Genomic DNA, 23,896 nt, shown 5'->3' with positions numbered 1-23,896 from the left:
GAAGGGCCTGTTCCCACACTGGAGGGAATCTAATCTAATCAAATGTTTGTGCGGATCATGTCAAAATTCTGACATTGACATATCTCATCTCCATTAAATCTCAACTCATGACTCTACATCAAATGCTGTTTCGCACTTCAAGTGAATGCTTTACAACACTTCTTACTTTCAGTGAGAGTCTGCTATTAGACTGAAAAGGTCAGAGGCTTGATTCTAATCATTGCTTAGTTGTCTAATATTGGTGTATCCCATTATAACTGAATGAGCTTCCTGAGGTTAAAAAGCGGAGCTCTGATTAGAATAGAGATTCTAATCTTCAGATCAGTCAGTCAAATCACTGTTGGAAATGATCTTCTATTGCACCAAACTCCTCTCCTGAGCGGAAACAAAATGTGCCTGTCCTTGCAGTTCATTCTGCAAATCAAGATCAAAAGATAAATGTGCACAGGGAGGTCACTCAAGTTCAATTAAGCTTGTCTCTACAGAAGACTATGCAAGTTGTTCTATCTGACATCTGATCCTTTCTTAAATGCCACCAGGGTTTTTTGTCTCCATTACTCTATTTGGAAGTATATTCTACCTATTGATCGTGTTGCATGAACGAAATGTATCAATAATCACACATAAAGCTGCTTTTTACTCGTTTGAATCCATGTTCCTTTATCTTCCTTCGTCTTGTGGTTCAACACGATTTCCAGATAATTTTTACTTCCCACACACATGTAAAGTGGAAAAGCCCAAGTTTCTTGGGCCTTCCTTCATACCTCAGTTGTCATATGCTCTGCGTTGGCCTTCTGGCTTGTCTCTGACTTACTTGCCTCCATTGTCTGAAACGTTCCCTCGTCTCTCAGTGACATGAAGTGGGTCCTGACCACAAGGACACAACGGTTTGAATGTGGAGCTCTCTCCTTAAACCATTACTGAAACAAAGTCCATTAATTCTATTAAGCTGCAATTGGACAGTTTGTTAAAAAAAATCAATGGAAGGCAGGATGAGGACGGGTAAGATTGATGTTGACCTGGTTGAATATACAGTTGCACACATAAACATATAATCACTTATGTGAAGAAGGGTCTAGGCCCGAAATGTCAGCCTTCCTGCTCCTCTGATGCTGCATGGCCTGCTGCGTTCATCCAGCTCTACACCTTGTAATCGCTTATGTGGTTTACGTTCAATGACAATTTTTAACTTGGACATGACCTCTTATGGGAGGCAATGGTCTAGTGGTATTATCAGTGGACTGTTAATCTAGAAGCCCAGATAATTTTCTGGGGACACATGTTCAAATCCTGTAACAGCAGATGGTGGCATTTGAATCCAATAAATATCTGGAATTAAAATTCTAACAATGACTGTGAATCCATTGCCGATTGTCAGAAATAAAATCTGGTATGTTAATGTCATTCAAGGAAATCTGCCACCCTCACCCGGTCAGGCCTACATGTGACTCCAGACCCAGAGCAATGTAGTTGACTCTTAACTGCCCTCTGGGAAATTAGGGATGGGCAATAAATGCTGCCTTACCCGTGAAACCCTCATCCTGTGAATGAATTTTATTTTTATTCATTCACTGGGTGAGAGTGTCACTGGTGAGGCAGCATTATGTGCCCATCCCTAATTGCTCAGAGGGCAGTTAAGACTCAATCACATTGCTGTGGGGCTGGAGTCACATGTAGGCCTGACCGGGTAAGGATGGCAGTTTTCTTCCCTCAAGGGCACTGGTGAACCAGATGGATTTTCCTGACAATCAACAATGGGTTCATGGTCATCATTAGATTCTTAATTAACGATATTGATTGAATTCAAATTCCACCATCTGCCGTCTCTGAATAAAGGTCTCTGGATTAACAATCCAGCAATAATACTACTAGGCCTTTGCCTCCCTGAATAAAGAACAAAGAGCAAAGAAGTTCCCAGTTTTGAAACTGTGAGACACAGTGAGTGTGGTCTTCTCGATATCACATTGAGAACTGGCTCGCAGGTGGGAAAGCTGGAGGGATGAGGTGGTGGACACAGCAAAAGGTCACCTTCCTGCCACAGTGCATTGTGCCAGAGGTGGGAAAGATGCCGGGCATGTTGCCCACCTAAGTCCCAATGGAGCTACTTAACTGACCATTTAACACCCTCGTCCCATCTGAGGTGGAACTGGCCAGTACTTGCAGGGGCAATCTGCCCATGGAGAGACCTGCAGTAAACTCCAGTGACCTTGCAGAGCTTTAATACGGAGTGTCCACTATTCTGGGTGCTCTTTGATAGAACAGCAGCTCTGGCAGCAACCAGCTGCAGCTGGTGAAAAACAGTTGTGGAAAATATGGGGTTGAACTCCATAACCACGGCTTCTCTCCCACCCATTATCATTTTTGCTTCGGCAGTGGGACCCCTGCATCTGCCAAAAAATGTAGCCCCACCACTTCCACTGTTCTAATCCCAGCATTTCTCTGACTCTGGCTGTTGGTGCCTTCAATCATGTAGTCCCTCAGCCCGCTGAATATAGTAAAGCATTGCAACATGAACACGTGTTGGTCAAGCCAGTTGGTTAGTCATCTAATATAGGTCCCTCTCCTACCTTCATATTCCAGACAAAAAACTCTGGTGTAGTTCCCAGGGAAATGAAAAGAATATTTGACATCACTCCTGAAGATGTGGACCGAAGCATTGAACCTTCATAGATTTAAACAGTCAGTCCGAGGAGGATGAAATGGATAATCACCACCATCAAAAATAACAGCATTATAATTAATGTATTGCATTTTAAAGTAATAAAATGTTCAAAATTACTCGACTAAAGAGCAAAATATGACAGGAAGTGACATCAGGAGATCTAAGATGAGATGCCTAAATGTTTAGTCAAAGGGGTAAGGAGCCAACTCAGGAAGGGGCCTTTGGTAGAGAGGCCGAGAGGTGAAGAGACTGAACGCAGAGCTTAGGGGCTATGTAGCTATCCACCATTTACCTGTTTCTTATCCCCATGGGAAATGCATAGATTAAGTAATTTGCATTCAACTTCTGTCTAAAAATCTCTCCACATACACTGTCAGCGTTTAGCTTCACTCTATCCCAGAAACAAACCATCCATTAAAATACAGAATTATGACTACTGTCTGGTAAGCAAGTTTAATCCAAATGATTTTGTGGGCTAATCCTCCTCTGCTTGGAAATTGATGACACTGAATTTCTAGGGATTATTAACTGCTCATTATCATATCCTGGCACTTGGATATATGTACCATTTGTAATCCCCTAGATCTCTACCAATTGCTCATCTTCCATTTCCTGTTCCTTTAGGAAATCATTGCTGGTGTTGATGAAAGTGGAAGAAGATTCAGTGACCTTGCTGCTGTCTCCCTGTATCTTGTGTTAACTGATCTTGGAGCTATACCTCGTCACAGCTCGATGCCGGGGTGACAAACATTTTGATGGTAAGACATGCTCATTGGGTGTAAATGTTACAGGTTTAATGTAACAAACAAAGACGACCTCCTTGTCATTGCCAAACCAATCTGTAAATTCTCAGGTAGATGCACCTGAATCAAACTAAGCAGTCAAATGGGTAATACTGGGTTCTGGAGCTCTGTTCCTGTTATAAATCTTTGTCCTTCAATCCATCTTCCAATTCAGCTTCAAAACTTCCAAGCAAGGAGAAGACCTATTCCAAACTGTTTCCACTTGGTCATGGGATGTGACTGTTGTTGGCCAAGTCAACATTTATTGCCTATCCCTTGTTGCCTGTAACAGCTTTGCAGTGAGCTGTATTCTCAAAACACTGAAGTCTTTGGGGTGTAGTGATATTCACTGATGACAAGATGGGCATTCCAGGACTTTGGCCCAGTGGCAGTGAACAAACAATGAAATAATTCCAGGTCAGGCTAATTTCTGGCTTGGAGGGTGACTTACAGGTAGTGGCAGTTCCATGCATCTGCTACCCTCTGTACTTCTAGGTGGTAGAGGTTATGCATTTGGAAAATGCTGTTAAATGAGTCCTGGTAAGTGGAAGTCATTCTTCTTGCAGATGGTATACACTGCATTAATTGTATATTGGTTATAAACAGTGTGAATGTTGAAGATGCTGGATTGCTTTATACTGGATGGTATCAAGCTTTTTGGGCATTGGAGCTGCACTCATCCGGGCATTATTCCATCCCATTCCTAACAGGAACTGGGGAGATAAATGGTAGTTATATCCTGGTTTTTTTTGGGATGGTGCTTAACTGGTACTTTTGCAATTTTCCAGTTATATTCCAGAATTTTAGCTGTACTGAAACAGCTTGTTTTGAGGAGAAGCAAGTTCTGGAGCACAGGTTTTCAGTTCTAATGCCAGAATGTCATCCGGGCACATAACATTTGCAGTATTCAGTGCCTTCAGCCGTTTCTTGATATTGAGTGAGATGAATTGAATTGGATGAAGACTGACATCTGCCATACTGGGGGCCATTAAGAAACCTGAGATGGATCTTTCACTCCGTACTTCTGATTGAAGATTGTTGCAAATGTTCCAGCTTTTCCTTTTGCACTGATGTGCTGAGCTCCCACATTAGTGAGGCTTGGGATATTTGTAGAATGTCTTTCTCCTGCTGTTTGTTTAATTTTCCACCGGCATTCACAGAATTGTTTTGCTCAAGCAACTAAAACAAACCTCAGCACTCCTTTAAGGATTGTCACCTGGAGACATTAAATTATAGACTTTGATGTATACGATCTATGAGCAGTTGTGGCTATAGAAATAAAACTAGTTGCCAAATATTGGAATTTGTTTCTGCCCTAGTTCCACCTGACTAACAGACAAACTGCAGGCCTTGTATGAGTTGTTCACACTGGACAAAAGCAATGTGCAGTAATCCTTGCTGAGTGCAAGTTAAGGGAATATCAAATAACGTAGTCGCTAAAAGACCAGGGATTAGAAGCTCAATTGTAACTTTGTCAAGCTGTAAAACCAAGATGAATGAATTTGGTCAGACTGGCAGTATCTTTGGAGAGAGAAACAGATAACATTTTGTGTCTGACGTGACTCTTCTTCGAATTGGGTTCATACTGGTCTCAAAAGGTTAACTCTGATGGAATCTTTTTGCATTTAAATGATGTGGGCTACGGTGGGATTTGTGGGAGAATTAGTCATCTCAACATTGGGAGCATTTAGTTGCAACTCCCATGCTTTTGCTGAGTGGTGAGATATGTTCCTCACTAGGCACTGGCAATTTGTTATTTAAGAAGAATAATAGCTTGTTAAGTGCCTTATTAATGGCCCAACTCAATCCATTTCTTTTGTTCACCTGTGGGAAATGGGTGTCAGTTGCTGGGCAGCATTTATTGCCTACCCCTAGTTGCTCTTGAGAACGTAGTGGTGAACTGACTTCTTGAACGCTACAGTCCATGCACTGTAGGTTGACCCACAATGCCATTGTGGAGAGTGGTTGGCTGCCACCTCCAGCTTGCTGCTGGTTGGAAAGAGCCTCCAAGTTGCTCAGAACCAAGTCCCTGATTTCCAACACTCCAGGGTCTTCTCTTGTTCAGGGCCGAGCAGTTGCTTGGCCTCTGGCAGCCCTTCAAATGTTGGGGGTTTGGGGCATTTCTTCCACCATCACCAGTAGCAGAGCTGTCACAGTGAGGTGCTCACTGGATTGCGTATGCATACTCTCTCATGCTAATGTTCCCACCAAGGTCCCAGTATCTGGGCTGGTCAGGTGGGTGCAGGAGATAGCTGTGCAAATGCTTCCTTCAAGACTTCAATGTTGTCTCCATCAGAGGTCAAGGATGGGGTTTCTGGCAATGCTGATCATTGCTCGTAGAGACAATGGACATCCCACCAGTACCTATCCAACACAACAGACAGAAAGCATCATGGCCAGTGTTTAGAAGTGGTGTGCAGTGAATAAGACTGACAGCAAGGTTACTGTGAGGACTGGAGTGGGATGCAGAATGGCTCAGGTTTAGTTAGTGGGATGCGGATGTCCAAGTAGTCCCACAGGAGTGCACCCAGCTTTATCCTGTGATGGTAGGATTCTGTCCTGAATTGTTGAATGTTAGGGACCTCTCCTCCTCCTTTCCAGCTCCTTTCTGCCCTATTGTGGGCTTTCTTCTCCTGGAATGAGAGAAAAGGAGCGACTGCTCGAGTTGAAAGTGGATGACACAGTCCTTAGTACCGATGCAGGAGGTGGAAAGGTTCTGAGGGATTCAGAGGCAGTGAGGAAACAGCACAAGAGGGTTCACGGTTTGGGAGGTTGGGTGTGGGGGAGAACAGGTAAAGAGAAATGTTGCAAGTAATAGTGAGAGAGTGCTGCAGCATCAGCCTAGGTGGGAAGTGAGTGCAATGGTAAGTGAGTGTGAGGAAGCAGGGGAAAGTGTGTGGCACTTACCCTGGCACAGTGGAGAAGGTCACTGATATTTTGGCACTGCTGGCCATTTGTCTGCACCGTTAACACTGCACTGACCTGGTGGCAATCTTAGACCAAGCCGCCAGTGTCTAGTTGCATTGCCTCCACTGTCAGTCTTCGAAGAAGCAGATTCCTGTCCTCTGGACAACACACCTTGACCAGGCCTACCAGATCCCTGTTGGAAAATCGCGGTGCCATCTTTTCTTTCAATGACTCTGCTCTTGGCACAGCAGGGCAGCTTTGGAGGGCCAGTGTCCATCTACCTCCACAGTTGCCTGTTGAAGTTGGTCCCAGGGATGTTGGTCTTTCAGCAAATATCCTGCGAGTGGAAAATTGTTCTGGGAATGCATACGGTAAAATGGGGCCTGTATTGGACGTGAAGGACACCATAGGGATGGGATAGGTCATTAAAACGGTGTGTTTGGTATGATATGGGGAGAAATTGCACTGGGCCTTGTGGCGATAATCCCTCAATGAATTCACTCTGAGCCAAACAAAACTGTAAAATTCAGCTATAGATAACAAAATGTGGAGCTGGATGAACACTACAGTTGAGGCTGTCAAACCTGCAGAATTTCTTGCATTTTCTGTTTTAGTTTCAGATTTCTAGCATCTGCAGTATTTTGAAGAATCCTTATTTTGTTTTATTTGAATAAATTTGATAACTTGCGGTCAAAATCTGTGCACATGTCATTGCTATCCCTTATCCTGTGTTGAACCTTTCAATATCCCAAATGGCCCATTATTAAAGGGAAGTTGGTTGCTGGTTGAATGGCACTTTCTGGGCATAACTAGGAGCTGATAGTCAAAACCGTCTTATTAAACTAATTGTTGTTCACTTGGATCCATGTTCCTGTTTACCAGTTCCGTGTTTTTACACCAACCATAACGATGGTCCCAGAGTCTCTGAAACAGATCTGTTGTTAAATACTTAGCTTGCTTTCAAAGTGCCTTATCACATCTCTGACTCCAAAGGTCGTGGGTTCCAGTCTCACCACAAGTCTGGAGTACATAATCAAAGCTGACATTTCAATGTTGCACTGAGGGAATGCTGTTACTTCGGAGCTGGTGCTTTTTGGATGAGACACTAAGCTGAGCCCCATCTGCCTGTTCTGGTGGGTGATAAAAGATCCCGTAACATTGTCTGAACAATCAGAGAATCCTGCTAAAATTGTGGAGCTGGATGAACACAGCAGGCCAAGCAGCATCTTAGGAGCACAAAAGCTGATGTTTCCGGCCTAGACCCTTCATCAGAAGGGTCTTTTCTGATGAAGGGTCTAGGCCCAAAACGTCAGCTTTTGTGCTCCTAAGATGCTGCTTGGCCTGCTATGTTCATCCAGCCCCACACTTTGTTATCTCGGATTCTCCAGCAGCTGCAGTTCCCATTATCTCTGAGAGAATCCTGGTCAACAGCTTTCCCTCGTCTAGAAAACAACAGAGCCTTATCAAGCTACAATTAATCCAAAGAACTGTCATGAATCAAAACTGCATCAGAGAAGTTAATCAACATCCTGTCAAACCAGAGACCATATTGTCTTGAGCTATCATGATGCTGGTAAAAGGTAAAATTCATGATAGATCGCTGTGTCATGAGAGAGACCAAGAGATAGAAGATTGGTGGTGACTTTAACCTGAGGGTCACTACACCCCTGGTGAAGGGAGACGTTGAGAAGGCTGGACCTTCGTGGTAAACTCAGAAGGTGTGCGAATTGAAAACATACTATTGGTGTCATAGAGCTGTCTGTACCCACAGCACATTACAAAACTCTGAGATAGTAGGAACTGCCGATGCTGTAGTCTAAGATAACAAGGTATGGAGCTCGATGTACACAGCAGGCCAGGCAGCATCAAAGGAGCAGGAAAAGTGGATATTTCAGGTCTGCACGTTTCTTCAGATAAATAAAAGAAATTTTTTTCTGAAGAAGGGTCCAGACCTGAAATGTCAGCTTTCCTGCTACTCTGATGCTGCTTGGCCTGCTGTGTTAATCCAGCTCCACACCTTATTATCACATTACAAACTCTGTTATCCTCTTTGAATTTTATTTATTTACTTTCCATAAAAATGTCCTTTGTGTCTTTGACATTTGTTTTACAATTTTGATTGCACCTGTAGAATGTTTTTCTTGATGTTTCCTTCCATTACTATGCATTTTATATTTAATTCTTCATTTCTTACTGTTATAGAAATGTGGCTTTATTTGAGTAACCAGTAGGGCTGCTGGTCTATTTTGTGACACGGGCTGTGAACAAACAGTCAGGTCTGGACTGTTAAAACAAAAAGCCCAGAAATTACAGAATCACCACAGTATGGAAGCAGGCCATTCGGCCCATCAATTCCGCACTGATCCTCCAAAGATCTTTCCACCCAATCCCTGCATTTCCCAAGGCTAATACAAATAGCCTGCACATCCCTGGACACAATGGCTAATTTAGCATGACGAATTCACCTAACCTGCACAACTCTGAATTGTAGGAATGTAAATACAGTTGACAAGGTGGAACTGGGCACAATGCTACAGTATTAGATTCAGTCCCTTCTTACTGCATATACTCAGCGGGATTACAGCTGCCAACAGGATGACTGTTAGCTGTAGAATTACGCCAAGCAGTTGCACTTAACAGTAATAGATCAATGCATGAGAAAGGGTCATTCTAACCTTGCATACACCACATATATAATAAAAACTGACGTTTTCCCAGCCACCATCAGTTCTGAGGAAAGGTCACCGGACCCGAAACATTAATTCTGTTTTCTCCTCCGCAGATGCTGCCAAGCCTGCTAAGCTTTTCCAACAACTTTGCTTTAGTTCCTGTAATTTTCTTTGTTCTTTTGTTCCAGACTCCTTTCCCATTTATGTAGTGTGGTTAATGGAGGAACATACCTCAAGATGTTTCATCAAAGCAGTAACTGGCAAAATTGGACACCCAGCAACATGAGGATACTAGAAGAGTGGATAGAGATATGTTAAAAGGGGTATGTTTAGGGAGCATCTTAAAGGAGGATAGAGAGAAACAGATTTAGGGAGGAAATTGCAAAGCTTAGAGCCCAAGTTGCTGAATGTAAAGTTACTAATGATGGAAATGTTAGAACGAGGAATGCAAAAGGTCATTCTGTGGGATATGGAGCTGGTGACCTTGGCCTCTGGACCTTGAGGCAAATCAAGAGTAGAAGTTTGGCATCTGCTTGAATATTAAAGCAAGTAATGCTGCACACTTAGTATTTTCCATATCAGACAGGGAGGTTTCAGGAATACAGGATGAGGGACACTTGATGGTTCTCCCACAGAGCACGTTTCAAGTGTACACTACACTTTGCATCTCGTCTTTGCTATTTTTCACCTCTGAAAGTCGGCTCATTCTTGGCCCAGAATCTGGACAAGAGAGAACCATTAGAATTTGAAGAAAAAGTAGGGTTGATCAGGTCTACTTTCATGGATAAGTCATCTGCGAGTACAAACATGGGGTGTGGGTTTGGTCGAGGAGTGGGCTTTCAGAGGTGAGTTAGGGCATGGACATGAATAGTTCTTCAACCATCCCTCCTCACTCTGAAAGCTTTATCTAGAGGATCAGGACAAAGACCTAGTTGTTGCCTACAATCCCACCTAATGTAATCCCAACAGATCCAGATGAACTTCTGGGAACCTTTCATTATGACTCTAAGTTCTGTGACTGGTGTGGAGTTGACCAGTCCTGTTTTAGGGTCAATGGATTTGAAAGGTTTAATATGGTGGAGTGCCTTAGGCACTGCCCAATATGATGATGTCATTTGGGCTTGGTGGAAGAATGGCTTGGGCCTCAATGGAATAAGCTTCTGGGTCTATCTCAGGACAACAACTGCTACTCATTAGACCACTGAGCGGTTTTCTTCTACCACACCAGACTGAGTGGGTCCTTACGATCCTTGACAGGAAAAAGCATGGTGGCAGTAAAATACTCTGTCATGAGCAATGGTACAGAGAGCTCATACAACATGGTGAGCAGCGGAATGGGCTACTGGGATAACAAGCTTCACTCTTGCTTCCCGGCAGTTAGCATTTCTCACATGGTTCTCAGTTCCTTACATAGATATGCTCAAGAAACATGGTGTGATTTTTGGTAGAGGTGGACAGTAAGTCTGTTGTCTTGAGAAGTTGAAGGTCACTCAGTCATGTTTAAAGGAAACCAAGACAAATGTTCAATCCCAGTGAGCCAGGAGCATCGCACATATTTTCGGAGTGGACGCCTGCAGCTAAATATTCCGGCTCTTCTACCTTCTCTGGTCAGCTTGGCTCCCTTCCTGAGGCAAAATTCTAGCTTGGCCAGTCTCCTCAAACCAGCTACTTATATTCAAGCCTCCCTCTCCACATCCTAAGCAACATACATTAGCTACCAACCAATCTCAATCATAGCGTGGCACCGACAAACACTTCCAAAGCAAGTAATGACCATCATGCAAGCCAACCTTCTATCCAGTGACTCCATGTATACTTGTTGTTGCCATGGAAAGGCAGCCAACATCATCAAAGATCACTCCCATGCTGATTCGAATCTCTTCATTCAGGTAGAAGATACAAAAGCTTAAACGCACATAGCGACAGGTTCAAGAGCAGCTTCTTCCCTGCTGTTATTAGACTTCTAAATGGACCTTTCAAAACAATTTGTATTCCTTGCTCTGTTCAATCATCCTCTGACCTTTGTGTCTTTGAATGTTATGATCTGCCCGTACTGCATGCAGACCTAAACTTTTCACTGTACTTAGATACATGTGAATACAATAAATCAACTCAAATCACATCGATTAAGATAAAACAGACTCAATGAATTGATACAATGTAGAAAGACGCAATTTGGTCCATGGTAGCTGCAGAGGCGCTGAACATTTTAACTCTGCCAATCTCTATCCCTGTAACCATGTGCAATGTTTCAATTTAAATAATCACTGAACGCTGTCTTGAACACCTTCAACTGAGCCCACCTTCACCACACTTTCAGGCACCACTGTCTATGTAAAGAAGCTTTTTGTCACATCACATTTGCCTCTTTTGCAAAACACTTCAAAACTGCACCCTGTGGTTTCTGATCCTTTTATGGCTAGGAGCAGTCTCTCCTTATGCACTCTCTTCAGATCCCTCAGTTTTGAAAGTAGCAGTTACTGATTCCAAAGCCCAGCAAGTACAGTTCCTTACTTGCTGCATGTCATGTAGTTGAGAAACAGAAAGCATGTTCACCAGCTTCAAAATCTCCACTTCCCCTACCGCATCCCAAAACCAGCCCAGTTCATCCCCTCTCCTCACTGCACCACACAACCAGCCCAGCTCTTCCCCTCCACCCACTGCATTCCAAAACCAGCCCAGCCTGTCTCTGCCTCCCTAAACTGTTCTTCCTCTCACCCATCCCTTCCTCCCACCCCAAGCCTCACCTCCATCTCCTACCTACTAACCTCATCCCACCTCCTTGACCTGTCCGTCTTCCCTGGACTGAACTATCCCCTCCCTACCTCCCCACCTATACTCTCCTCTCCACCTATCTTCTTTTCTCTCCATCTTCGGCCCGCCTCCCCCTCTCTCCCTATTTATTCCAGAACCCTCACCCCATCCCCCTCTCTGATGAAGGGTCTAGGCCCGAAACGTCAGCTTTTGTGCTCCTGAGATGCTGCTGGGCCTGCTGTGTTCATCCAGCCTCACATTTCATTATCAAGCATGTTTTGCTGTTTTGCACACACAACTGGGAAAGGGGACATTTACTCTGGTGAGCTGGCCTCTTGGTGTGTCTTCATGAGAGGCAGATGCAAACGTTGGCAGGTACCAAGAAGTTTACCAGGAAGTAAAGACCTGACAAATTAATTACAAACTTTAATCCCGTTGTCAGCGGCTTGAGTTTTCGTTTGTAGAAAGCTGGTTTAGGGACTGTCCTTGGCTGAATCTCTGGTAGTCACAGATTTCATTTTGCAATCCATCAATTTTTGACTTGAGGACCACCCAGCAATGGACTGACAAAAAAAGAAAAAAAAGCACCCTCCTAAATGCATCACCCTCACTGGGATGTGACTTGTTGGCACAGACTGGAGTGCCCAACCCCAGGGTACTAATGATCCTAAAAGTTGGTCCTGTATCCTGAGGAGAGAAAATGAATTGACAAATGGTGTCATTGAAATTTCCACCCTTTATTCTGTAGGAACTTCCATAGTTATCAGTAAACACAGCAAGATAATAATGACAAGATAACGTTTTTCTGATGTTCATGGTTAACTCCTTATCTGTTCTTCAAAATATTTCCTTGTGATCTTTAAAATCTGATTGACAGGCCAAATTTTGCTTCAGCTTAATATCTCATTTGAAAATTAAATGCTCTAAAATACTGTGAGCTATTACTAAAACTGCAATGCATATAATTAAATTATTACATGTTTTCTCAAATTGTCCTCTAGGATAGGCTTAAGGTTAAGTTATTCTACACCACTTTCTCAAGAAAAGAGATCTCACATAGTGTATTCTGCAATACCCAACGAACCCTGCTAACATGACATAAGCCAGTTCAAATCACTTTGGGTCTATCTATTTTGGCAGGCTACAGCAGTAGCACAGGAAAAAACTTTAGCAATTTCCACGCTACAACACAGCCAGGGAATTCTGCTCATGATATGCCTTCCAGGTTACATTTTGCAAATGTCTCCTGTGACATATCACTGCCCTTGCAAAAGTTTCTTTGCATTAAAAAAAACAATGCTAGGTGCCAGGTAATGCTATCTGCAGAACTCTGACAGATTGACTGGATCTGAATTCCCTTCAAGGAAGAAGGCAGGTCACTGCAAGAACAATTTGAAAGAAAGGTTACATCAGTTTAATCAAAGTCACAGTGATTCTATTTATCACAGTGTTATTCTCCAATTGGCAGATATTCATTCTGCATTCAGACGGTGACAAAAAGATATTTATCTATGTTAAATAAGAAACACACAGTGACCAAACCATCCTAAATTATTCTGCAACAATGTACATTTACATAGCACTTTTGGTGAGGTACATTTCAACACTTTTCACAAGAGAACTTACCAATCATTTTTGATAGAGAGCCACATATTATAACAAGCTTGATCAAAGAGCAAGATTTAACGGAGGAGAGAAGGACAAGGAGAGGTGTGAAGATTAAGGAAGAACCTCCAGATTTTAAGGAACAAAAACAAAGTTGCTGGAAAAGCTCAGCATCTTGTTTCATAGATCATCCACTTGCTCCCTCTAAGATCGACAGAATGTTGGACCAACCATCTACACGCAGTGTTGGTGGGCAGTTCAGGTGATGAAGTTACATTTGGTTGAAAGAATGACTGGGGTTCATGCTCCAGTCTGTGGGCTGTATGTGCTTTCTTTTTTGCTCCAAGTACATGTTATGTGCCCACTGCCAAACAAGAGTTCTGTCAATTCAACTAGGCTCAATGATGAAGAGGCACCAGCCCGACTCGAGTGAACCAGAGGGTGGACTGAGGATGAGAATTGAAGGATTGACTGCGGAGGCCCAGGAGCTAGCACAGTCTTAGTCATAGTAGTTGATGGAATCAGAAGATGTAGGAGACGGAAGGTGTGAAGAACAGCAGAATTGTCATTGATGAGGAAGGCTGTAAAAATGAGTGTAACACAATTTCTGGGACCTGCCACACAGAAGGAAACATTTCGTAGACAGCTGCATAAAATATCAAGTCACATCAAGTAATGACTGACTGAGAGTGACAGAATAGGCGAGCAGCAGCAGGCAATCATTGCTGAGATTGGTACTATGCTTGACAAGAAAAAGGAATAGTAAATTCTGAGAGCTCGAAACAAAACCGGAGTCTTTGAGATTGAATATGTTAGCTTCATGGGTTTTCACTGAATTATCTTTAGTGAATGGGAATTTTTCAAAAGAAATGGTGAAACAGAAAATTCAGTTTTACCAAACTTCCTGCAAATTTCTACACTTACAAGTGCTTCATAGCCATAGCAGTTATTTTATGAACTGTAGTCACTGATCTGAATGTTCTTAACTTTTACTATCCTTCTCAGCATCCTATCATTCATCACCATTTGCATTGCCTTTGCCCTCCTCACATGAATTATGTCACATGTTTCCTGAATAAATTACAATTGCCACTTTTCTGTCAACCTGCTCAGTCCAATGACTAATTAAAATAACCAATCCAATCAACCCTGGACTGAGTGACTGGTCAAATTGACTCCATTTTCAGCAAGGAAAACTGTCCTCAGACAACGCAATCCAGTTTCATTATCTGCTCACTGCATAATGTCATGATGTTGCTTCCTTCAATGTGTGTCTCAATTGATTGACAGTGCACGTAAATCACACTTCTTACCCTTAACACTCAACTGCAAGCGATATTGTTAACTTTTTAACAATATCGGTGGAAGTCTGAGTGTCATTGCTTGTGGAGAATAAGGCACTTAGACATCAAGCTTTGAAAACTAACAAGAACGTCAATCCAATACCTGCAGTTGTTTCAATGATTTTCGTTGTGTTTCTCAAGCCCAAGAAATCAAATTGGTAGAGCCGCCAGGACTTCTGATTGCCTGTTTTCACTGAATTCTTCCTCCATTTGTAGACCATCTCTTCCTTTGGGTATCCATCTGGAAGAAATCACAGAACAGCTTTTATTCTCAAATGCTCAGCAGTTTGTTCACAATCATAATGTAGATTTTGTAACATAAAACAACAAGACTTGAAAATGCCGTTTCAATTGCCTAAGGCAATAGGGAAGACACTTACTAACATTTTTCCTCTTGTGGTCCTAATTTTCTTTCTGGGTTTTTTGCATCATTTGGGACATAGCTTGACTTCTGAGAAGGGTGGAGAGCACTGTTTCCCATTAAGTTGCATGGGTGTGTGCCCTTCCAATCACGTGGAATGTACCAGTACAATGTAGAAAAAAGTCTACGAACAACGAATAGAAGTTACAGCTTAGACTTTGTGGGGAAGGGACAGAACATAGGAGTTAAAGCACCATGTGGTGTGAGCCAGTTGGCTGGAAGAATCGGTGGGTCTTTTTTTCTGTGTATCACCATTTCCTTGGCCACTCTAAACACAGAAATCTGAGCCAAGGGTATTCATATGGAAATAAACCCTTGTCCTAATCATTGTTTTCATGAGTGATTTAGTTTGTCCAATTCAATAACAAGAGATCTAATTAGGTGCATATCCAGCTGAGAGGTTTGATAGTAGTCATTATGTCCACTTACTGGGCGACATCCTTAGTCCTGTGGAGCCTCATATGAAATGCTGTAGTCTTGTGGTGGCTAGAAACTATATGTCTGGTTTTTGCTGCTTCTGGCAGGTGCCGGTTCCAGCTGTGTTTTGTAATGGATGGTATATTGGGTCTAATTTAATGTGTCAGAAATGGAATTCAATTTACCTAATCTGGTATCCCCTAGAAGTGACCATGGAGGATTGGACTGCTGTAAAAAAAATCCTGACTGTCTGTGACAGTAGTCCCACACCAAAGTTGCCCTGAAGCAGTCTAGTAAGGTACTTCGATGTATTGCACAGTTGTAAAGAAGACGATCCACTACTACCTTCACAAGGAAACTAAAGACAACTTTAAGATGAATGACCACTAATTAATTTTTGAGGTGTTCATTAAGTGTTGATGAGGCCCTATAAAAATACCTTGCTCTTTGTTGAGTACAACAAGAGAACCTTCAATGTCCACTTGAAGTCGGTGAACTGGATTGCACTTCATAGAACCCCTACAATGTGGAAGTAGGCCATTCAGCCCATTGAGTCCACACTGACCTGCTGAAGAACATCCCACCCAGACAACTCTTTACCTATCCTTGTAACCCCATATTTCCTCATGGCCAATCCACATAACCCGTAAATCGTTGAACTGTGTGAGGAAAGCCACACACAGATGCAGTGAGAATGTGTAAACTCTACAAGGACAGTCATCCAAGGCCGGGATCAAATGCAGGTCCTTGGTGCTGTAAGGCAGCAGTGCTAGCCACTAATCCACCCTGTGGTTCCTGTTAATGTCCACTTTAAAATGGAACAGAAGTATCTGGGGAAAAATTCAGTTTGCACTCTGCAAAGTCCTCCATGATATCCCATTTATTAAAATATAGGAGTAACGTGCTAATGTAAAAGTATCCTAGGCATGGCCAATAATAATCTCATTAATATTTATTCGGTGGCATTTCCACAGTGGCTGCCTCCAGTAAACAAGGCAGTGCTGCAATGCATTAGAAATAAAATTCCTCTGACCTTCCTTTCAATTATTCAGAGCAAGCAACATAAATCTAAATGGAAACAAATGAGTCTGTCTGCAAAGGGTTCACATTTTAGGCAGGACTGTTGGTCTTTTCCTTACACCCAGTCAGAAGGAGGCAGGCATCACCGGGGTCAGTGCACATTGCCTGCTCTTTTGTGACTCCATAGACAAATGACTTTGTCACCAGTGAAAGTTAATTGCCTATCTGCTCTGATGTTCTGCAGAAATTAACATTCAAATATATGCCTAATCCATCCATTTTATATCAATTTAACCGTTGGGCCGATTTTCTGCACTGCAGTCATTTTGCACAGTCACCAATGAACCACAAGGTTCTCGGTTCAAAGCCCTGTGATTACACCAAAGCTAGGCTGGCACTCCAGAGCAGAGTTGGGTTGGGAGAGTACCTTTGGTGATGCTGCCTTTCAGATGAGATGCTAAATTAAGGCCCTTTCTGCCTGCTTGAGTGCATGCAAAGATCTTACAGTACTGTCTTGCAGAAGAGCACAGGAGAATTGTTGCTTGTGTCTTGGCCAATGCTTATCACTCACTCAATGACACACAAAGAAACAAATTATCTGCATGTCATCACATTGCTGTTCGTGGAACTTACAGGTTGACTTTTGCACTTCTTACATTACAACAAAGATGACACTTGATAAAATACTTCATTGGCTGTAAAATGCTTCAGGATGTCCTGAAAAGTGGATTTTTTAACTACATATGCGGTCCATGGCACTGCCAAATCTACATTGCAAGGTAACCAGTAAAAGGTACAGTACAGGATGTATATTCCATGGGAAATGTGTGAGAGACTGTTGACGTGAGTGTGATTCACTGCAATGTAAAAGGCGATGGTGACTAGGATTCCAAGCCGATGTTAGAAATGCATTTTCAGAATGTGAGCTTTATTTTCCCAGATGCTTTTATGACTCTTTTTCTGGAATGGTTGTACTGTGGTGCTTTACTTCTGAGGGCAGTTCACAACCAGTCCCACAGTGTTGCAGGACAGGGATTACATATAGGTCAGATTTAACCAGACAAAGTCGCCTCATAATGTTTCAAAGTGGTATTAGAGAAGACGTCCATAATAAGAGCCGCTCTGAGACCTTTAGCTCTGAAGAACAGTCGATCTGGACTCGAAACATTATCTCTGCAATGTAACAATTCTGTAATTCGGATCCCGTGCCATGGAAGATTCATAAATGGTTGACCACGGGAAAGTGTATGCGCCAAGGTTTTTGGATGCAGGACAAGGTGTTTTTATGGAAGCGACAGAAACAAAGATGTCTTATATCCTTAATGGTGAACAAAGCTCTCCAGGCACTTGCTCAGAAAACAGCGGTAAGTGATAGTGGCAGGTGACAGCGGCAGCTGTCACTGCTTGAATGTGGCTCTAAGAATCTGCTGCAGTGCAGGAAGAAATTTGATGATCTTTCAGGGCTTGCCCAGGTCAGTAGTGCCATATCTAACTTGATCCACTGCTCAATTAAACACATACATTTCACTCGCCAACACTACAAAACCCACCCCATCCAACTCAATCTACCTATGAGCAACATCAATCAGGAATCATTATTGCATTATACATAGCTTATCATACACTCAAATATAAAGCACAGAGTCCAGTATCACATCCACACCTTTTCTGAAGAAGAGTCCCAACCCGAAATGTCAAATTTCCTGTTCCTCTGATGCTGCCTGGCCAGGTATGTTCCTCCAGCTCCATACTATGTTGTCTCACAGACACATCTGACTACTTATACAAACTAACAACTCATCCATCATGATCATTGAAACATATCATAAAACTTTCACTGATGCATCTCCTTCTTTCTAGAGGAGAAGGAGCCATAGAGGAGGAGGCAACTGAAATTGCTGTGATTCGGGAGAGGTTTGTCTACACTCTTTGCCCTATACAGGGGGCAGCGCTGCACAGTTTGGAAAAGTGCACTGCTTCTTCCTCCTCCTTCTTCTAGCAGCTCACCCTGCTCTGATTAGCCTCTGTTCATTCTTCTGACCAAGCTCAACACCACTAGGAAAGCGAGATAACAAAGTGTGGAGCTGGATGAACACAGCAGGCCAAGCAGCATCTTAGGAGCGCAAAAGCTGACGTTTCGGGTCTAGACCCTCTGATGAAGGGTCTAGGCCCGAAACATCAGCTTTTGTGCTCCTAAGATGCTGCTTGGCCTGCTGTGTTCAATCAGCTCCACACTTTGTTATCTCAGATTCTCCAGCATCTGAAGTTCCCATTATCTCTGACCACTAGGAAAGCATTGGTTTTTGAAGCATCTTGTATGCTCACAAACATTTAACTCACTAAAAATGTCCTTCTGATCCAACCAGAGCTTTCTCTAAGGACTGCTGAAACTGCAAATACACACAAAAAAGCAGCCAAATCATGTAGAATTGCAGCCACAGCCAGAAAAAAAAATCAGCAGCCAACCTACAAGTAGTTGATGATCCTTTTAAGTAGCACTGGTAGGAAGTCCTCTGTGCCAGTCGACAGACTTGCACAACTGAGAAAGGGCACAAGCTGGAACATGGTGCCAAATTGGTAGCTGACTGCCATCCTTTCAGGCATATGTGCAATCCCCTTTACAAATGTGGCATCCCAGTGCACCTATCGAAAGCATGCCTGCTTGGTAGCTTGGCAGTTCAAGAGATTCTGCGGTGCTCAGATAACAGACATTAGCACCTAATGCTGTACCTCCCTGTCTCAATGAAGATTCTACCCTCTGACCAATTGAAGAGATTTGTTGTTGTTTGCACTCATGATCCTGATTCACTGTAGAGAGAGAGATGCTGAAATGAACATGCATTCTGAAATTTTAGCAATTTGAAATATCACTTCCTTTTCTCCTTCCAAAGACTCTCTCAGTTTCAGTCATGGCATCCACGAAGCTCCAACAATTGGATCGATCTTTTCCCTGTTGGATGTCAATAAGGTTTCATTTCCCCTGGCAATCAGCAATCTCCTTTAATTGACAGGTTTTTGAATACAGTGAGACACAGGTAGTAACGAGGGGTTGCTTTCTTAGGTCGGATCTGGAGTCCTAGAGACTAACTAGCATATTATGAATACACATAGCTGACAGGCATATTGTACATCTGATTGTTTAACCTATGCTGCACATATTATTCCTCTTATCACCTGGTAGGAGGACGCCAAAACTTGCCAAAGGGGTTTCTTCATCCAAGCCCATTTAATTAAACTAAAATGCAATTAAAATGAAACCTAATTAAAACTGCATTGAAGAGAAATTACCACTTATATTTGTACCAGTTTTTAAAGCAAAAAAGGCAAGTCTAATTAAGATTGGTGCAATAATCAAGGTCCCTTTTTTTATGAGGCTTTTGCAAAGATATTGATATAGATTTTTATCTTTCACCTGGACAGAAAACTGGCATCGATGATTAGCCGTCCTTGATGGATATCATCAAACTGATTTCTAATATGGAAGTGGTATGCTTCTTATAATAGGCAACTGATCCCAAATGTCAATTGTAATCTGGACAGAATCACAAAAACCTACTTTACAAAACTGAAAGAACGTCAGCTTTTGTGCTCCTGAGATGCTGCTTGGCCTGCTGTGTTCATCCAGCCTCACATTTTATTATCTTGGAATTCTCCAGCATCTGCAGTTCCCATTATCTCTGAAAGAATGGCTTTCATTTCTATAGCACCTTTTGCAACCTGAGGATGTCCCAAAGCCCTTCACAGTCAATTAATTACTTCCTTTCAAATGTTGTTGTTGTCTAGGAAATGAAGCAGCAGATTTGCACATGAGAAGTTCTAGCAGAAAGCAAAGTGATAGTGGCCAACTGATCTCATTTTAGTGATTTTGGTCAAGGGATATGCATCAGTCAGGCCACGGGGGATAATGTTTCTTTTAAATAATGGAATGGAATTTATGATGCCCAACTGAGGGGACAGGAGAAGCCTCAATTAACTGGCTCCTTTGAAAAACATCTGACAGCACAGTCCTCCCTCAGTAATGTACTGGAGCAATGGCCTAGAATTGAGCGCTCATAACATTCTGGCCCAGATGCCTACAGGACAGGGAGGTCTAATGCAGAGATTGGTGCTAAAATCCCAACACATCAAGCCCAGTTTTGTAATAGTCCCCAGTAGCTGCATATGGTCCAGAATTTACAAAAGCCTACTCTTTGTAAGAGAAATGGACAGTGATAATTAATAGCTTGTTGGTTCGTGTTTATAGCAGCTATCAAACATGAATACAGCATCAGACTGCAAGTGCACATACATACACACATATAGTTTATACTTATGCCAGCTGCTGTTAACTTATTAACATGATTTGCTGTGGGGCTATTATCCCTCAGTAATGTGTAGGAGTTTGACAGCAATGCTCAGCTCCCAAATGTGGAGATCATTTTCATAGCGCACTGTTGTAGACATTACTGATGTATTCTGCCCTTTGTTTTGCATGCAGCTGATGGTACTTGAAGCTGCTTCCAGTCCATGCCCATCGAGTTGTGCTGCTTCATCCTCCCTTAATTTGGTGTCCTTATCTGGCTTGTTTTTTTGGCAAAATGATGGGGGAATGCAATTCCTCTGTAACCCCTCCGGATGCGAGCTCAAACTGATTCAGCTAAATCTGGCAAAGATCCACAATGTACAGTGAAATGTGCTTTTCCTTGATATGCTAATTAATGGCCAGAAGGCAGGCTTAGGATAGTAAAGAGGGCCTTGTCGCTATCCAGCCAATTTGAAGCCTTCTGGCTCGAAAAAAATGGCAGGTAAGTGAATGAGAGGATGCTACACATTGGAGGTGCCGGTTCTCCAACATTGTCAAATTCAAATATAAAGATGGCAGCCTCTGAAGGGATGGTGCTGATTGAGGGCGGGGGAGGGGTGAAGTGGGTGAACCCCTCCCACATGTGGCTGGTAGAGTGCCTAGGCAGGTATTGAAGGCCTCCAAACCTGCCACAGGGACACCTTGCAGGGGGCTAAACTGTGCCTTGCCACCTCCAGGAGGCTGCGGACTAAATGGGAAATCGTCATCAGCCTGACTCAACTGGTCAAAGGTCAGCCCCTGGCTGGTTCTTGCCCCCAGCCCCATCAAGGAAAATTGTCAGCAGGGACGCAGCAGAGCCATGACACTCTGCGCTTGATGTCTCTGTCCCTGTTACCAGTAGGAGCCAGAAATCCACGCCTTACTCTCGTCTCTTCCATCCAATCACTGAATTTTCCTTTTGTTTATTTTCCTCGCCAGTCCTGCACTTTTCTCTGCTGCTTTACCCACCTGAAACCTGCTTCATTGCTCAAAACCTTACATTCTCCGTTCTGACCAAAGTCCTTCAGCCTAAAACATTAACTGTTTCTCTCTCCACAGATGCTGCCTGACCTGCTGAGTTTCTCCAGCATTTGTTATAAGACTGTAAAGATACAGAAAGAGAATGAGCCCATTCAGCCTGTTGAAAATTAACTCTCGATACATGCTGCAAAATGGGAATTGTCTCTTGTTGGACTGTGGTGGGCCGTGAACATAGAGTCATGAGTTATCTTTTGACAGACAGTAAAAATAGAATAATTTGTTATCTAACTGCGAAAGTTATGAAGATGGATACTTCATTTTTCAGAGAAGTGAACTGTAAATATGGAATAAATGATCTAATAACAACAGACAGTAAATGTGGCACAGTTCATTTCTTGGGCACACAGGATAAATACGGTGTCATTCATCTCACTGTGGCAGGTCCGTATATAGAACATTAGAAATCAGATAAAGCCAGGGGAAGACTGTTGGAATTCAGGCAGTGCTCACTTTCGGGTCCTGCCATGTGGTTATAGTGTGAGCCAACTGATTGTGTCCTTGGCTGCTCCTAAACTCAGATATCGGGCTTCATCGAAATGAACTAAAATGAAGACTTGCAATGACGCAGCATCTTATACCATCGGAATTTGCCACAGGCACCAATTAAAGGAAGTACATGTTTCCAATGGCAAAGATGGCTGCTGGAACCCACGATGATGTTGTTTGTCACCTGCGACAGGACCTCTACTGCTCATATGCGTCTGCACATGTGTAGTTGCTATGGTGATGTTGATGATAAATGCAGCCTCGGTTGATTACTTCTAAACTGTCGGCACAAGCTGTGAAGTCTGAAACACAGTGGCCAAGATGCACACAAGAAGCAGCAACGCAGTATTGACACAATTAACTGTTTTGGTCACATTGTCGAAGGAAAGGTCAGAACATTGAAGTGAACTCCCCTGTTCTGGCTTTGGAATTATGTCCCGGGACCTTTTAAGTTTCCTCCACAAGGACGGATGGGACTTGGTTTCAATGTCTCATCCAAAAGGACCTTGGACAGTGGGAGTGCTTCTAGGGCATGCTGGTTGGTGCTGGAGTGGGCTGGATGTTCCCAATAGAAGCTGTGTATTGGGCATTTGTCCAATGCTCACAGTCAATGCCATTCTGAAACTTCAAATCTATGCTGCCGCCCTTGTGGCAGCCACAGTTCTAAGATAGTTCAGGTGTGACTCATTTGACCACACCCCAACATGGGCATTGGCACCCAGTCCCAGTACCTCCCTCAGGAACATCAGTCCCACAAACGGAATGATCTTGTGGGAATTCCCTCAGAGACATTTACTTGTTTGACCTGGTCAAGTTTCCTGTACCGGCTATCTCAATTCCTCACACTTGCGCACCATGCAGACATTATCTGCCATTAACCATCCAATCACCTCGAGATGGAGGGCAGTCCCAGTTGAAGGTGTTCTCCCATCAGGGATTTGAGCTGGAGGGGATTGAATGCAACCATACGTTAAGTAGGTTCACAGGCTTCCAGGTTCCCTGAGCTTTCAGAGGCCAAGAGGAGACATTGGCTCCCTGTTTCCAAACGATGCAATAGGTTAAAGCCCCATTGAAGTTAATTATTTATTTGCATTGGAAGTGTACAAAGATAGGTTCCTAGGAAAGTGGAAAGGAGCAGATATAAATAATGCCTCAATCTGTGTACAAACCAATCAACAATGAAAGTACTTGTGTCTTTTCTCATACTTCACCAATTGGCTTGGAATGAGGATAACGGAATAATGGAATAATTCATACATTGTCAGCACACAAAGGCCGGGACTTGATATGATGGTTGTTCCCCTGTTCACCAGCTGGGAAGGTGGGCGGGCGCAATGTCACCTCAGACTAATCACTGAGGTCATGACTGCATTTTATGCTCCTCACACTTCCATCAGGTCTTCTGCCCCATTATATCCCAACCCCACAGAGGTGTATGCCAATTGAAGGGCTGGCTGCTCACCAATCA

General features: G+C 43.0%; 1 protein-coding gene across 1 annotated transcript in view; it reads right to left on the bottom strand.

Annotated features, from left to right (window-relative positions):
• LOC125453581 (gamma-aminobutyric acid receptor subunit gamma-3) overlaps positions 1-23,896 on the bottom strand; it is a 577,393-nt gene that overhangs the window by 220,455 nt on the left and 333,042 nt on the right. Inside the window, exon 6 of the mRNA XM_059646785.1 lies at positions 14,826-14,963. Within this exon, the coding sequence (XP_059502768.1) occupies positions 14,826-14,963 (138 nt within the window). The remainder of the gene's footprint in view (positions 1-14,825; positions 14,964-23,896) is intronic.

Source organism: Stegostoma tigrinum, chromosome 6 (genome assembly GCF_030684315.1).
Source record: "Stegostoma tigrinum isolate sSteTig4 chromosome 6, sSteTig4.hap1, whole genome shotgun sequence".
In the NCBI taxonomy this organism is placed as follows: domain Eukaryota; kingdom Metazoa; phylum Chordata; class Chondrichthyes; order Orectolobiformes; family Stegostomatidae; genus Stegostoma; species Stegostoma tigrinum.
The sequence above is the reverse complement of the archived record's forward strand: the minus strand, read 5'-3'. Positions and strand labels throughout refer to the sequence as shown.